The sequence below is a fragment of the Hipposideros armiger genome, unplaced genomic scaffold (assembly GCF_001890085.2).
Source record: "Hipposideros armiger isolate ML-2016 unplaced genomic scaffold, ASM189008v1 scaffold_315, whole genome shotgun sequence".
NCBI classification, from domain to species: Eukaryota; Metazoa; Chordata; class Mammalia; order Chiroptera; family Hipposideridae; genus Hipposideros; species Hipposideros armiger.
The window spans coordinates 1336679-1353043 of record NW_017731665.1 but is presented as its reverse complement, the minus strand read 5'-3'; the positions used below and the strand labels follow the sequence as shown (position 1 = coordinate 1353043).

Below are 16365 nucleotides of genomic sequence, written 5' to 3'. Positions count from 1 at the left end.
GCTCAACCTGGAGCTGGGCTGCCGTGAGTCACCCGCGACGGTGTAGGCTGCAGCCCCTGCTGCAGTGGGCTGCCATGGGCTACCGTATGTAGCCAGTAGCTAGCATGAGCGGCCAGCAGCCACAGTGAGTGGCCATTCAGAAGCCGGCGACTGATCTGCCTTGCCCGGGAAGAGCGCAATGATGGTGCCAACTTGGGCCAGTGAAACAACATCCTCCACAACTAGCCTGAAGAACAAAAGGACATCAACTTGTCTGTTTCCCTTCCCCCAATTCCCCAGCACTGTTCCCATCCCCCAATTCCCCAATAAAATCTTTTTTAAAAAAAAGAGGGGGAAAGTGAAGGGAAATAAGAGGTCCAAATCTCCAGATATAAAACAAATAAGTCATGGAGATGTAATGTACAGCATGGGGAATATAGTCAATAATATTGTGATAGCACAGTACGGTGTCAGATGGTTGCTGGGCTTATCATGGTGATCACTTCTTTAGGTATATAAATGCTGAATAACTATGGTGTACCCCTGAAACTAATATAATATTGTATGTTAGCCATATTTGAATAAAAATCTTTAAAAAAATAAAATACATTGAAAAACTGTTAGTGGTTAAAACAAAGAAAGAAAAAAGGAAAACATACTTTTTTTAAAATGCTCATACTTAACTTTGTTACATGAATTTTATCTGAATAAAATAACACAATAGCACAGGCTATAATCAAACCTCCCAGGTTCAAAGCCCAGCTCTGCCACGTGACTTGAGCAAACTCTGTGCCTCAGTTTCTTATAATGGGGGAAATCCCTAAAGGGAACTATCATAATACCCACTTGCAGGGCTACTGAAAGGATTGCATGAATTAAAGTCCCTAAAAGAACCTGGCAGAGATGTTGGCATATGGTGTGACGGTCAATGTGTGCCAAGATTTCCTCACACAAACCCTACCCCCATTACACAGGCAAACCAACGCCGGGAGAATTAGGGGCTTGTTCAAGTTCACACAGCAATTTCAGAAGACAAGTCGGGGTTGACATCCAGCTCTCGGGGACTCTAGGTCCTTGCTCTTGTCCTGTCGACCGTCTGTCTGATTTGATCCCTGACCAGGAATCTTGACACTCCAAGGCCCCAATCCCCGGCAGCAGGAGCACGTCTTTCCCGTGACCCACTGTGCGATTGGCCGCCTGGCATACCTACAAGGTGGAAACACCTGTTTAAAGCTTTGCAGCAACAACTGTCTTTGCTTATTCCCCGTTGAAAGCCCTGGCCACCCTAAGGGGACTTCACCCACCAGCAGCCTGGTGGCAACTCTGACCCAGCAAAGAGCTTTTCCCTTCTCTGTTCCCACGGCCATGGGTGTCCTGCCTCGGTTTACCTTGGACATAAGAAAAATCGTCACTATCTTATTACATTCAGTAGGGTCACCTAGAGTCTTTCCTTCCAGGAGGCGGGGGAAGTAGGTGCTCAGCTCTCCCCGGAGACCAGCCCCCACGCGCACTCCCCTTTTCTCTGGTTCAATGTAAGATCACAGGACTTTTTCATACTTGGTTCAATTCTTACGTTTTCAGGAACGATCCAACTTATTCACATTCCCAAAAATCCACCTTCCACCCTCAAGTAGAGAGAAATAAGTCCACACCCAGCTATATCTAGAGATCTTGCCCGATTCCACTGGTTCCCTCGAACAGCACAGCCCGTGGGAGTCCTAGGAGAAGCCCTGGGAGGTTTGCTGAGAATCGGGCCCACCGGGTATTCCATAATGAATCAGATCATCCCAAGCAGAAGACAGGGAAAATCATCCCACAGGACGTGTCCAAGTCCCAGGCATTGGCTTCTGAACACAGACTAACCCACGGAACCCGGCTTCCATATGCCCTTTTCTTCCTCTTTCATCAGCTCTCATAGCCAACAACCAGCTTCTCCTGGGCTGTGAGGTCTGCTCCAGGGAGCAGATCCAACCTGGTGGGTGTGAGATGTGACCAGCCCTTCCTTTGTGGACGTTTGTGCCTCCAGAGAAACAAGCCTGAAGCCCCGGGGTGGCCACCTGGGGTGACAACGCAGCAGTAGACTAGGCCAGCCAGGAGGGTGTTGGGGGAGACGGTCTTAGGACCCCGTGAGTAACCCTGGCAGCATCTGTCCACAGAACTCACGAGTACCTTTCCTCCTTTATCCCCAAGGGCGCTGGATTGAAGATCACGGAGTCATTCACAACATGATGTTTAACACTGAAACAGGCTGGAAGTACTCCTTCAAGACCACACAGAACAAGACTGAGTGGTGGGACAATGGTGTGCTGCCCCTCTGGATCACAGCCCAGAGACAGGTACCATCAGAAACCCCGGGCTGCCTTCTGGGGGGGGGGGGGGCCTCTCAGTCCTAGGCTTGTGGGACAGGGATTAGAAGCTCTGGGATCTTGGACAAGTGACATAGCCTCTCTAAGCATCTGTTTACCTAAATGTGTACTAGGAATCATGGTGACGGGCTTATTTAATAGACTTGGTTAAGGGGTAAATGAGAGATGCGCGAAAGCAGCAAGCACAGTTTTCGGGGTTATCGATGGACAGGTGTGCAGAGACTGGTTTCATCCTGATTGTACCTCCAGGGCTCAGCACAGGGTCTGCACCCAGCAGCTCTTTGATAAATATCTGCTTATACACGTGCCTCAGTCTCAGGCATAAAAGCCCTTAGGGAAAAAAGCTGACCATTTAATGCATCTTCAGACCATGAAAAGCTCTGATGAGAACATTCGCTTGAAAGGATTTCAGCAGCACTTTGAAAAAGCAGAAATCAGAGATTTCTCTCCCAGCCCCAAAACCTGTTGCCAGATTTGCATTTTCTTCTCAATGAGCTTCCAAAGTCGTCACTTCAGAATAGGACCTCTTTCTTCTTCCCCAAGACACCAGCCTTGGCTCCCAAGCTGTCCTGGGTGCCGGCATGTCATCACGGTGCACCAAGCCCACACTATACCTGTCACGTTGTCAGGTGGAGTAATGCACCCACAGAACGCAGGCTGTGGACTCAGATCCCATGGCAAGATCTCAGCCAGCTCCACCCTTTTCCAGCTGCGTGACCTTGGGCAAGGACTTCCTCAAAATGAACATGGTCGAGTCCCTGTTTCATAGGTCATTGGGAGGATTAAGTGAGATAAGGCCTGTAAGGTGCTAAGAACTAAATGTTCAAAAACCATCAGTCATGCTTATCCATGGAGGCTGGATCATTACAGCACTTCTTCAGCTGGTCCCCACAGCTCTAGGCCAGGGCTGTCCAATGGGACATTCTGTGATGAGAGACGCGTTCAACTGTGCACTGTCCAATATGGAAGTCACTAACTACACGTGGTTATTGGGCCCTTGAAATATAGCTAGTGAGCCTGAAGATCTGAATTTTAATTGTATTTAATTCTAATTAATTTCCATTTAAATATAAATAGCCCACGTGGCTAGGGACTACCATATGAGACAATGCAGCAGCTCTAGGAGAATCACAGGGGACAGTCAAGGATCCTACCCTACCTCAGGTTCATTTTTCTCCTGACTGTTGGGCTCTAGATCCCTTCCTCTTCTGTCATGTTTTTAAACTTGGAGGCACAGACCACACCAATAAAGTCTGTCCTCCCAAGGCAATAATGCTCGTAACACTTCCTATGAGCCAGCCACTGATTTAAGTGCTTTACATATATTACCGTATAACAACTCTGAGGTGGGTGCTATGATTATGCCCATTTAACAGATGAGTAAACTGAGGCACAGAACAGTGCCATAACTTCCCAAAGTCACAAAGCTAGTGAGAGGCAGAGCAGGAACTTAAACTCACTCTGGAATCAGCAACTCTTAACTCTTAACCGTGACATGCTATTACTTATGTGGCCAAAACCGTCAGCCATGAATTTCATAGTGACTCTCCTATTTGCCTAGCTGCTGGCGAGGTCTGGACAGTCTCCCTAAATTCACTATTCAAAACCCAGGGCCTCTCTGGTCTCTTGCCGTGGTATTTGTCCACTGGCATGAGGCCTCTGGTAGCATTCTCCTGCCCTGTCCTTTTTCTTATTCATGGTTCTTATTTCATTGCCACTTATTTGCAGAACTTTGTTTCCTTCTGCTCAATTCATAATCAGGGTGTTTTTTCCCCTTTGCTGAATTCGTAAGTGGCTATGCAAAAAGAGGAGCTGGTGCAGGGCCAGGTAACTGACAACACGCCCCTCATTTGGCACGGAAATGTCAAATTGGTGTATTTCGTTCTGCCGCTGGCAGCTCCTGCCATGGGATGGGGCCATCGGCGAGCTCCCTGGGGGGCTGGTAGAAAAGCTGCAGCAATGAGAGCAAAGCTGCAGCCCCAGGCCCAGTGCAGCCCCAGTGCAGGAACAGCACTGCAGCTGGCCCCAAGTGCCGTTCAGGGGCATATCGGCACTTTCAGGCAGGGGCTGTAAGAGGGCAGGAACATCCATCTTTCTACCTAGTCTCTTCCTGGTGAGCTTGGCGGAGATGCATGCATGAACCTTTACCATAACTAAAATGTCTTCCTTCGGTGACACTAAAGCTGCAGAGTCCATCAAAAAGACACAAGAATTGACCTGCCTTGGTGGACGATGCCTAAAAAAATGGGGTCCCTGACCAGCTTTGTGTCCATTATTCTCAGCCCACAAGCACATCCACATTCCAGCAGGACGTCCCTGAAGATCAGGCTATAAACTGAGCGGCTCCACTCAGGGCAGGCTCGGATTGAACAGGATCAAAAGCTAAGGCATTTCACTGAGCTCAGAAGTCCTAATTCTCAGAGAAAGGCAGGTAGCCAAGACAGTAAGACCCAGGGAAACCATGAAAACCCACAGGCATGCTTCGCCTCTCTCAGGAGAAAGTATAGAACTTATTAAGAAGTGAGTGAGATGGGCCGGCCGAGTGGCGCGATGGTTAAGAACTCGCTTGGGATGCCAGAGGGCCCCGGTTCGGATCCCACATATGAGGGCCAGTGACATTGCCCTCTACAGCTAAGATGCTGAACAACAGCTCAACCTGGAGCTGGGCTGCCATGAGTCGCCGGCGACGGCGTGGGCTGCAGTCCCTGTGGCAGTGGATTGCCATGGGCTACCGTGTGTGGCCAGCAGCCAGCGTGAGCGGCCAGCAGCCGCAGTGAGCGGCCGTCCAGAAGCCGGCGACTGATCTGCCTCGCCAGAGAAGAGCGCAATGATGGTGCAACTTGGGGCCAGTGAAGCAACATCCTCCACAACTAGATTGAAGAACAAAACGACAGCAACTTGTCTGTTCCCCTTTCCCCAATTCCCCAGCACTGTTCCCATCCCCCCAATTCCCCAATAAAAAATCTTAAAAAAAAAAAAAAAGAAGTGAGTGAGATGACAGAGGAGGGAGATCTTCAAGAGTCTGTAACAGGACCCTAGTAGACGACTGCCAGGAGGGGATTTGGGAGAGGGTAGGCAGGGAAGCTATGGTTCTCGGTGTAAGCCAAGACTCCTAGACAATAACTTCCAAACTTGGAAGGACTGTGAACGAAATGGTGCCAGCATCTGCCTAGACAAGCATTAAGAACAAGATAACGCATCCCAATATTGGCCCAAACTGTGTCTTTATTACGCATCATAAAGGTTCTAAGAATAAGAATCTGACCTCTGAAAGAGATGGGAGGGGAGAAAACAGGATCTTGGCCATCTAGCTGCCTTCTGTTCAGTGACTCTTCCTAAGCACTCAGAACCAACTGCGATTTCTGAAGTTCAAATACACAGAATCCGTCTTTTTCCACTCAATCACTCCCTAGAATGAGGAACCAGTTCCTTTCCCTGAACCACACACACTCACTCCCCACCAAAGCACAGCCCAATGAGCCATTCATGGGCCTTCCTAAAATGTGTGCCTTCTGACATTATGTCACCTAAAGGAGGAGACAAGACAAACTGCAAAACCAAACGGAAACTTTCCCTTTAATTATTGGTTCTGAAGAGTTTGGTGGATGCTGTACAACACCCAACAGCCAGGATTTGCCCATAGGAAGTACCAACTCTTGTTTTAAAGAAGCAACCTTAAGAGTAATAACCACATTGATGCAACACTACACTAAGGGAGAGGAATGAACCTAATAAAACTAGCGATTTTCCAATTGCTATTGCCACTGGAAACACTGATTATGCTAATTAAAGGGTAGGATAGTAAATACCAACTCTTTTACATCCAATTAAGTCCTCAGATTATTTCTCAGAAGTATCTGTTGAAAACGGCACTTTTGATTAGCATGGGTCCCAAATAAACAGAGTCGTGTGTGTGTGTGTGTGTGTGTGTGCGTGCGCACGCGCACGCACACACACACACACACACACACACACACACACACATTTCTTTCTGGAGCTCATTTCACAGAGCAGCACAAGTCCTAAAATTCCCATGGGACCAAGTGAGAAAAATCATAGTTTCCTAAGACTACAGCTTGGGATATCTTTAAAGAAGGTGTGTGCTGAGACTACAGAACAAGAAAACAATTCCGTTTCAAGCTGGGAACATCTGAGATTTAACGTGCAAACATCAGGAACTCAAATGGATATGCAAGGCTGCCTAAGTCCCTCAGAATATCAGTATCAGCTTATTCTAAATAATAAAATAGCCAGTCCAACTACATTTTACAAAATGTTAGAAGTGTCATTCATCCTTCCAGTCAGCTCCATAATTCAGAGCAAAGTCAATTTATACGTAAGTTAAACAAAGTACTGTCGCCAAACACTGAGAATTATGTCAATTGCCAATCAGAAATGCAATAAATAAATATTAGAGGATTTGGAAGTTAAAGCAACCATAGAAATTCTATTATCAGAAAGGAAAATGTGTTACCTGTGGAGGTTACAAATAAGATGCTAGACTCCAAAAGAGAAAGAGTTTCTGTAAATATTTCCATAAGTCAATCAGCAGTGAGAACAGGATGGGTTTTGTACCCACACAAGGAGATCTTACTCATGCATTCATTCAATATGCATTTAATCAACAGTTAGCACTTACTCTGAATCAGGCCTGTCCTAGGTCCCAGGAAGATTGATCAGCGTGGCCCCTGATCCCTTTGCGCTTACATTCTAGAGGAGAGAAATATACAGTAAAAAAGTAAACAAATGACAATTTCAGACTGGGGAAAGCACTTTACAGAAAGCAAAACTAGATCATCTAATAGTAAATGAACGCCGGAGGGCAGAAGGGACAATATTCCATCTACAGCTGTGGAAAGCAGAGCTCCTGGAGCCTTACAAAGCATTTAGCATTAAGGAAGGTCAAGTCTTAGGTCAAGTTTCTTAAAAGCAGAGCCTGAGGCAGGGATTCCGTGCGTGTAATGCACTGAGGAAGAGCTCACGGGAGATGGAAGTGAAGACAACTAACAGACAGAGTGAAGAGCTAAGGGACAGACGGGTGGTCCCAGATGGAGATCAGCTTCAGCCTGACCCCATGGGGAGTTCTGGAGCATGAAATGCACCCCGGTGTTATCCCACCCTGAGGCTGGGGGCTGGTCTTTTGTCTTCCCATCATCCATCACTGGCCACGGTCAGCTAGGTGTGGAGGAGCAGTATGGGACACCTTCCTGGGTGAGGCAGGACTCAGCCACTTAGGTGAAGGTAATTTTCCATAACATGTGGCAGCTGAGTCGTTAGCAGCCACCCTCAGAGAAGTGGGTGTGGGTATATTTGCCAAGTAAGGGGATCTGAATGGGGTACCAACAGCATCCCCTCCGACTTCCAAAATGCTTTCCTACTTCTCTCTCAAATACACAGGGGAAGCTTTGTCATGACTTTTGGTTATAGTTTTCTGCTCATTTGTTGACCAAATAGCCACAACCCAAGGGCCATTATCCCAAAGTTCTTCCCGGTTACTTATTCTCCAGATCAAATCAACATAGTCACACTACCACCATCTCTTAGTTCTACTGAAGCCAATGAACTTTAGAGTGTTTTTCAGAACATCCAAATCTTGGATGACCCAGGAAATATCACAGCCCTCAAGGAAATAGCTTAGCTGAGACCAAGGAAAGTACTTTCTCCCCAAATAAGGAGGCCATTCATTCACTGAACCAAAAATCTATTAAGTACCTACTATGTGCCCATTCCTAGCTGAGGAGCTGCTTTACAAAAACAGAACCTACTGAGTGAGATGTGTCCATCTTCTTGTGAACTCGTTGGTGAGCATACAGAAAATGACTTTCTTTTCCTAACAATTTTACCAAGCTTTGTCCAAAACCACCTTTCTGCTGGGAGCAGGTCACTTAAGACTATTTCCATGACTTTGCAGACACTGGTATTGTTCAAACAGCCCCATTTCAGAAGACTCAGTTCTGCTCATCTTGTATCCAAGTCAAAGCCCGCCTCCCCAGGTGTCCCTCACCCTTGCCTCGGACCCCCTGGCGGCCCAGCAGCCTGAGGCAGAAGGAGCATGGCCTGTGGTCTACTCTCTCAGACACACACCCTTCCCTAGTTTACCCCCTGGAGACAAGGAGAAGGAAGAGATGTCAGCTCCTCTCATGACAGATTGTGGGAGGCCATGGCTCTTTCCCTGTTGACTATAATTTGCTGCCCTGCCTAGTTGCCCTGACATAAAGGTGTGATGGTCACCAGGTGCCACTGACAAGGGTCTCAGTGTCCAGCAGCAACCCCAGGCCCCGCGGGAGCCTTGCCAGACTCAGCCACATTTCATAGCTGACCCACCCCGTTCCTCTAAAGTAAGGAACCCAGTGCCCCATGCTGCAGCCATTTTTGGAGCCCACAATCTCATCTTCTCTCTATAGCAGCCCCCTACTCTGGGGTCTGCAGGCACACACATTCCAAGTTCACCTTCAGTACCCAGCAGGAGACAAAACCTAGAGGAAATAATCATTGCCCCCTCTCCACCTGACCATGCCACCTTGCCCCATACTTTCGCCCTCTCCAGGAAATACATAAGCTCATGAGGAAACTGAGGTGGAGGGCATTTGAGTAACAAGCATCCAAGTGGTAGAGAAAAGATATAACCAGGTAATCCAGCATCAGAGCACACTTTCAACCGCCATATTGTTCTGCCTCTGGGTAGGTCATCAGGCCCAGTGGTTGAGCAGACATCTGCACAGGGAACCAGATGGCAGTCTCCCCTTCTTGCAAACAACCCCAGATTTTATAAGCATTAGGTATGGAAACCAGTAGGGCAGCTTCTCCAGTCTCTAGCAGTCCCAGAGGAAGGTCCAAGATTGCCTCTCATTGGCTTTGACTGGGACACAGGCCCAAGGCTAAACCAAGTACAATGGCCAGAGGATGTCCTCTGTGACCAGCTAGAGCCACCTCCCACCTCTGGAGCCTGAGGTTGAGCCTGACATCCTGAACCTGACATGGAGCAAGGGCAGAGAAGAGGGTCTCCAGGGAAAGTCAGAGGCTCTGAACCAGCGAACACAGGAGTGGGTGCTGGGCAGACAAACATATTAACTGCCCACTGCACACACTGGGGAAGAAGAGTGGTGGCTTGTTATATCTGGAGGCAAAGGGGACCTACTACATGATATAATGCAATGCCCAATACTTTATCTTAAAGCTATCATCACAAAAATCCTGTAAGCTTTTTTGGCATCTTACATGTAGAAACACTGAAGCATAAGAGATTAAAGAACTCACTCACCATCACCAACTTGGAAAGTGACATTTTTCCTCCATTCTAAGAAACGTTTTTTTGTTTTTTTTCATTTTGCCATCTCTGAATTTGGAGTGCATCTTCCGATCACTGGATTGTTGTGGTTTAATTGGCAGCATTTTCCTTCCTATTAGCACATAAAATAATAGCACATCTTGCAAGTAATGGTGTTTTAGATTCGATGAGACCCTAGTGAAGCCAGGAATGAGATCTAACCCCGTCTGACTCCAAAGCCCACATGTTTTTGAAGCCTCTGGACGAGGGCAGGGATGTAATCAAGTGGGTCTTTGCTTCATAGGTATGAAAAATGGCCTTGATGGAATTTTCTTCTTGTGCTTGCAGGGAAGGAAGACAGCGTCATTCCACTATCCCGGGGGAGGTGCTAAGTACAAAGGTGAAGCCGTCCAGAGGTCCCTGGTGGAATCTTACACTCACCCAGACAGCAACGAAACAGAGTGGCGGGAAAACATTGACATCGTCATGAACTGGTTCACGAAGGAAGACTTTGACTTCGTGACACTGTACTATGGAGAACCAGATAACGTGGGACACAAATTCGGGCCCGAGACAGAAAACAGAAAGGTGATTATTAAGCAAATCGACAGGACCATTGGGTACCTGGTGGAAGCCATTGAGAGGCACAGCTTGACTGAGCACCTTAATGTCATCATCACATCAGACCATGGCATGACCACAGTCAAAAAGAAGCCCAATGTCACCGAGATCCTCTTGACCAACTACATCAAGTTCAGGGACTTGGTCAAGTTTCACATTGTGGACTATGGAGGCTTTGGGATGCTCCTGCCCAAACCAGGGCAAAAGGAAGCCCTTTACCAAGCGCTGAAGAATGCACACCCCCACCTGAAGGTCTTCAACAAGGAGGACTTTCCAGAACGCTTCCATTTTGCTAAACACGAGCGGGTCCTGCCAATCGTGTTGTACGCTGACTCTGGTTACAACATCAATGCGGTGAGTTGATTTTAAAATGAATAATGTCATCTTGGATCTGGAAGACTGCCTCTAGGGAGGAACACTTCTGAAAAACATGAAAACATAAGTGGATGCACAAATGAGTTGTAGCCTGCTATTTTCTAAGTGTTCCCCACCCCTACCCCCAATCCTACATCCCACCGAACCACCCCTGCCCCACGTTACCATTATGCAATAATAATGACAAACACCCCTGGCCAAAGCTAAGTGCCCAGCACTGTGCTCAAAACTTAACATGAGCTATTTCATTTTTGTCTTCCCAACAACCCGAGAGATGCTTTCATCTCCCCCAGTTTAACAAGGAAGAAGCCAGAGCTAGAGAGAGTGATTTGGGGTTAGAAGTCGAAGGCTGATGTCTGAACCCAAGCCTGTATGCTTGAATATTTTGCACAGATCACCAGGAAATTCATCAAAAAATAAATAAATAAAACAAAAAACCAATGGTTCCCCTTTGTACATATAAAAAAAAAAAAAGCAATCCTGTTCACACAAAAACTTATACACAAATCCTCATAGCAGAATTATTCACAATGATCAAAAGGTAGAAACACCCCAAATGCCCATGGATAAAACTTATGGATAAATATAACAAATATGGCATATCTGTACAATGAAATAGCCATTAAAAAAGGAATGAAGACATAATACATGCTACAACTTCCATGAACCTTGAGAATGTTATACCCAGTGAAATAAGTTAGATACAAAGGACCACATATTGCATGATTCCATTTAAATGAAATGTCTGGAATAGGCAAATCCATAGAGACAGAACATGATGCTAGCGCCCTCCCTGGAAGGGTAGAAGGAGTTAACATCTGTTTATAACGCATTCAGAACAATTCACGGTGCACATAGTAATTGCTGGATGTTTGAGCTTATTGTTATTGTCAGTATTGTTATTATCATCTTCGTGTTGTTTCTAATGAATATGCTTTCTTTATTCTCTCTTAAAGATCTTTCATTCCTTGCTCTTCTCTCTGCCACTGCAGAGAGCTGTGTCCTTCTTTGTCGTTTACATTTTCAAAGATTTCATGGATCTGACAAACATGATATTACACTAAGGGGCAGTTTTCTGCAGATTCGAATCTAAAATGGCTTTTTTTAATATGATTACCTTTCAGCAACTTATAATATATTTCAACAAAGGAGATCATGGCTTTGATAATGAACTCATGGACATGAAGACCATCTTCAGAGCTTTCGGGCCAGATTTCAAGAAGAATCACCTGGCCGAGGCTTTTGACAGCATCCACATCTATCCGCTCATGTGTAAGCTCCTGGGGGTCACTCCTGAACCCCACAACGGTTCCCTGGCAATCACCCAGGAAATGCTCGTGGACTCTTATGACCAGCAGCCAGGTGAGATACAAAAGCAACCACCAGAAAATGGGCATTGTGGTCTGTTCTGTCCTGAGCTAGAAAAGATTCATAATGGGGTCTCCTAGATAGGGGAGGGGCGGGAATCAAGCAGAATAATCCTGTTTCCCAGCAGCTTCAGTGCCTCCAGCACAAGATAACAGCAGCTGTAAAAAAGATAGCAGAGGAAGTAGGGAACCCCTGGACATGTTGGTGATATTTTAGTGCCTCAGGGGCAAAGGGAAGGCTCTCTATTGAGGATGTCAGACAATAATCCTTCTGATCCTCAGAAAAAGCGTGCAGTCTGCCCCCAGATGCCCCTTGTAGACACCGACAATCAGACTTCCTTCAGCAACTCCCTGCAAGCTGGTGCCTGGAAGAAAGCTGCTCACAGGGGAATCACAAAGTCTTACCATTCCACTCAGTGTTGAAAAAAAGGGGCAGGGGTTCCCATAGATGTGGTTGCTAATTCTTAAGATTTCTGGACCGACCAAGTGGCTTGTTGGTTAGGAGTTGGCTTGGGACGGCAGCTCTGAGCAGCGGTCCCGGTTTGGATCCCACATGAGGGCCTGTGATGCTGCGCCCTCTACAGCTAAGATGGTGAACAACAGCTCGACCCGGAGCTGGGCTACTGTGAGTCACCAGCAATGGCGGCGTAGGCTCAGTGGGGCTGGCCAACAGCTGGCGTGCGCTTTCGTGAGCTGTTGTGAGCTGCCGTGAGTGGCCATCCAATGGCCGGCGAGCGACTGCCTCACCCGGGAAGAGCGCAATGATAATACGAACATGGGCCAGTGAAGCGACCAACTCCACAACTAGACTGAAGAACAAAAGGACAGCAACTTGTCTGTTTTCTTTCCCCTATTCCTCAACGCTATTCTCCTCTCCCAATTCCCCAATAAAATCTTTAAAAAAAAAAAGATTTCAAAAGCCTTTATCTGGGCCATATAAAGGAAGAAAGGCATCATGTCTGGGAATGCAGTCACTTGCAAACACTGGGCAGCTTTTCTTCTGCCAGGAGAGACTGAGATACGGCCCAATGATTTATCGAGCGCTGAGAGCAACCACACTCAGTCAAAATGGGGTGCAAACAACAGCTTCCAAGCCACTGCCCACAATCGTCTTCGGAACTTACAGGAAGCCTGCCATTTTGCAGAAAACTAACTGAATGACCAAGTCACCAAATTATTGAGGAATTTTTTTTTTTAAGGTTTAGAGTTTTGCAGGAACTACTTGGGCCCTACTCCTGTCCCATAGCACATTGGGAGCCTGGAGGAAGGTGTACTTGACCATCAGTTATTGATAAGCAGGACATCCCACCAACTGATTTTCAGAGAATTGGCTTTTAGCAGACTGGTCATTTGGCAAAGTGGTCATTAGGCAAATGGCTCATTTGGCGAATAGGTCGTTTAGTAAATCGGCTTTCAACGACTTGCCCTGTGAGATTTCTCTACAGTGAGCACTTTCTTGGGTTAAATGTGCATTTCATTTCCATAATTGATATTCACTAACTCCTAGATGGGAAACTTCCCAGGGACCCAGAAACAGCCAGGACAGTCTCTTAATAATCAGACAATTAAAAAAGCGTCTGATTTATTTTTTTTTAACAGGAGCAGAGACACTGAAGGCATCTGTTCTCCAAAACACAGCGTTGGGTCTCGGGATTGTCACAGGAATTCTTGTCATTCTGTTTGTCAGTAGCGTGACATACACAGCCATTCGTCGGAAAAAGAAGTGAGTGGCTTTTGGGTTACCTGGGGTTGATAGGTGCACACTGTAATAATTCATTTCAACCACTTCCTGCAGGCCATGGCGGTGGGGGTGGGGGTTGGGGGTGGGGTCCAGCACTTTGAGAACCCAGCAACCAGAGCCAACTTCACAGGCTTGCGACCTGGAAAATCGCACAGGGCCCAGAGCTTAGAAGAGCCCTCAGCTTGGTTTAATAATCTACTGTCACCATCTCAAAATTCTTGATTTTTTTTTAACAAGGTCCCTGCATCTTCATTTTGCACTGGACCACCCCAAATTATGCACTGGTTGTATTCATTTTCTATGGCTGCCATAACGAAGTATACAACAAACTAGGCGGCTTAAAACAACAGAAATGTATTATCTCACAGGTAGTCCTAGAAGTCCAAAATCAAGGTGTCAACAGGGTCGTGCGTGCTCCCTCTGCAACCTGTTGGGGAGGATCCTTTCTTACCTATTCTAGCTTCTGAAGGTTGCCAGCAATCCTTGGTGCTCTTTCTCCAATCTCTGCCTCCACTGTCACACAGTTGTCTTCTCTATGTGTCTCTGCCTTCACATGGTCTTCTAAGGACACCAGTCATGGAATTTAGGGGCCCCATAATAAGATGGGTATGACCTCATCTTAATTATATCTGCAAATACCCTACTTCCAAATCAGGTCACATTCCTAGGGACCGGAGGTTAGGGTTTCCAACATATTTTGGGGGCGGACACCATTCAACCCATAATACTGGCCCCGCCACCAGCCAAAGCGTTATATGAACTTGGTGTACAGGACCCAGAGCTCTGTGCATCCTATGAGCCTCTTTCTACATCTACATAGTTTATCACTGGACTGAGCCTTCCGTATTCCTTACTATTCTGACCATTCTTCTATTTTAACATAGCACGGGGACCTTCCAAACACCATAAACTAAGGAAAGTCTGAAATTTACTTAACCTTAACTCCATTACAAAGCCACATTTAATGTAGTTTATGTTTGAACTGTGAAATTTTCCTATAAGTTGAAACATGACCTAGAAAGGTCTCTATACCCTGAAGCAACATTTTAGAAAGAAATCAATTGGCCCCTTTTTTTATAGAAACCGCTAGCCGTAGGAGAGATCCAGGAAAAACTTCAATGTACTGGCTGAATTGCCATGCCCACAGCATAATTTCTAAAAAGCAGCCATTCTATACAGCTAAAATACATTAGATGATGATGATTATTATTACTAAAGAAAGCTTCAAGTCCAGAAGTTGACTCTTTAATATAGCATGTGCACATCCGCTCTCACCATTGGAAGGACCACTGTGACATGTCCTAATGCTTCTCTCCATATCAACACCACCTGGAATTTTTTACTTCATGCAATCAACACCACGCCTGTGAGGTCCACGAGATGTTAAAAATCCCTTCAGTGCCTTGCTCCTTGCAGATTCACACCTGAGCTCTATGACCCTGTGACCTCTGTCCCTCCTGAGAGCCCACTCACAAAGATAAAGTTTAGTTCTGTGTGCAGATCAATGCTGTGGCCCACTCAGGGTCCTTCCCCAAGATGCTTCCCTTCTACGGCATCAGGAAAGGCTGGACCAGCCTCGGTTTATTAATATCTTAATATAACATCATATAGCATCACTGCGGCATTGACTGTACATGCCCTTTTGCTCCTCAGAGGGAAAGTAATTAATAGCTATTATGTGTGTTCATAGAACAAGCCCTGTATTTATGAGTTTCACTGACCCGCTCCCATTGGTTTTCATTGTCTACTGCAGGCAGAGAGCTGAGCAAAACAGCAACAGTGAACAAACTCGCCGGACCCAGTTCTGAAGCATCATTCCTTTAGGACCAAGGCACAAACAATAGTTAAGACTCATTGTCGTATCACAGGTGATTCCATCTCAACACACTGTGACTAAGAGGATTTATGCGACATCTCGGACCCCGAAACCATTAATTCCGTGTAAAAACACAGCAATAACCGCAGCGCACTTTATTTAAATCAACAGTGTTCAGGGAATAAAAGATGAACAGTTTTTGTGTCAAATCCTGTGCTCACTTGGTTGTGGAAGAAGCACAACCGATACGAGAGAATAAATGCATTCAATTAGAATTAATTCTCCTCTCTTGGTCTCATAGCTGAGCAAGGCTCCAGTGTTTCTCATCTGAAAAAGGTAATAAGATTTCATCTATCCCCTCATCTACCTTCTGCAAGTATATTTAACAAATTAGCTCTCAAGACACATCTAAGCATCCCTGGTGGTCTAATGGTTAGGATTCAGCGCTCTCAAGACACATCTAAATGAAGCTTTATGAGACGTTTGTGAGGGTAACTGTGTTAGACTTTGAACACAGTTCAAACTCCAGAGGCAGCACTGGTGGGTTGTGAACAGTCTGCCCTTCCTTTCACTCAAGACATAATAATGTCGAACAGAAATAATTTTTTTTTCTCTTCCTCCCCATCCCCACCTCTGTACCACCTCACAACCCCCAGGAGCCCTCTTACTCTTTTTTCAGATTCCTTTTTTCCTGCAGAGTGAGAACTCCCACTTCTAGCTCCATGTGCTCGCCTGCACGGCACAGAATACCATCATCCTTCTGCATTTATCTATGTGACGATTAGTTCTATGTCTCCTTCCCCCAGGAAACCCTGAGCACCTGGAGGGCAGAG

General features: G+C 46.3%; 1 protein-coding gene across 1 annotated transcript in view; it reads left to right on the top strand.

Moving 5' to 3' along the window:
• LOC109392110 (ectonucleotide pyrophosphatase/phosphodiesterase family member 7-like) overlaps positions 1–15161 on the top strand; it is a 29383-nt gene extending 14222 nt beyond the window's left edge. Inside the window, exons 2-5 of the mRNA XM_019660246.1 lie at positions 2170–2315; positions 9961–10587; positions 11733–11970; positions 15133–15161. Of these exons, the coding sequence (XP_019515791.1) occupies positions 2170–2315; positions 9961–10587; positions 11733–11970; positions 15133–15161 (1040 nt within the window). The remainder of the gene's footprint in view (positions 1–2169; positions 2316–9960; positions 10588–11732; positions 11971–15132) is intronic.
• Positions 15162–16365: the final 1204 nt, after the last annotated feature.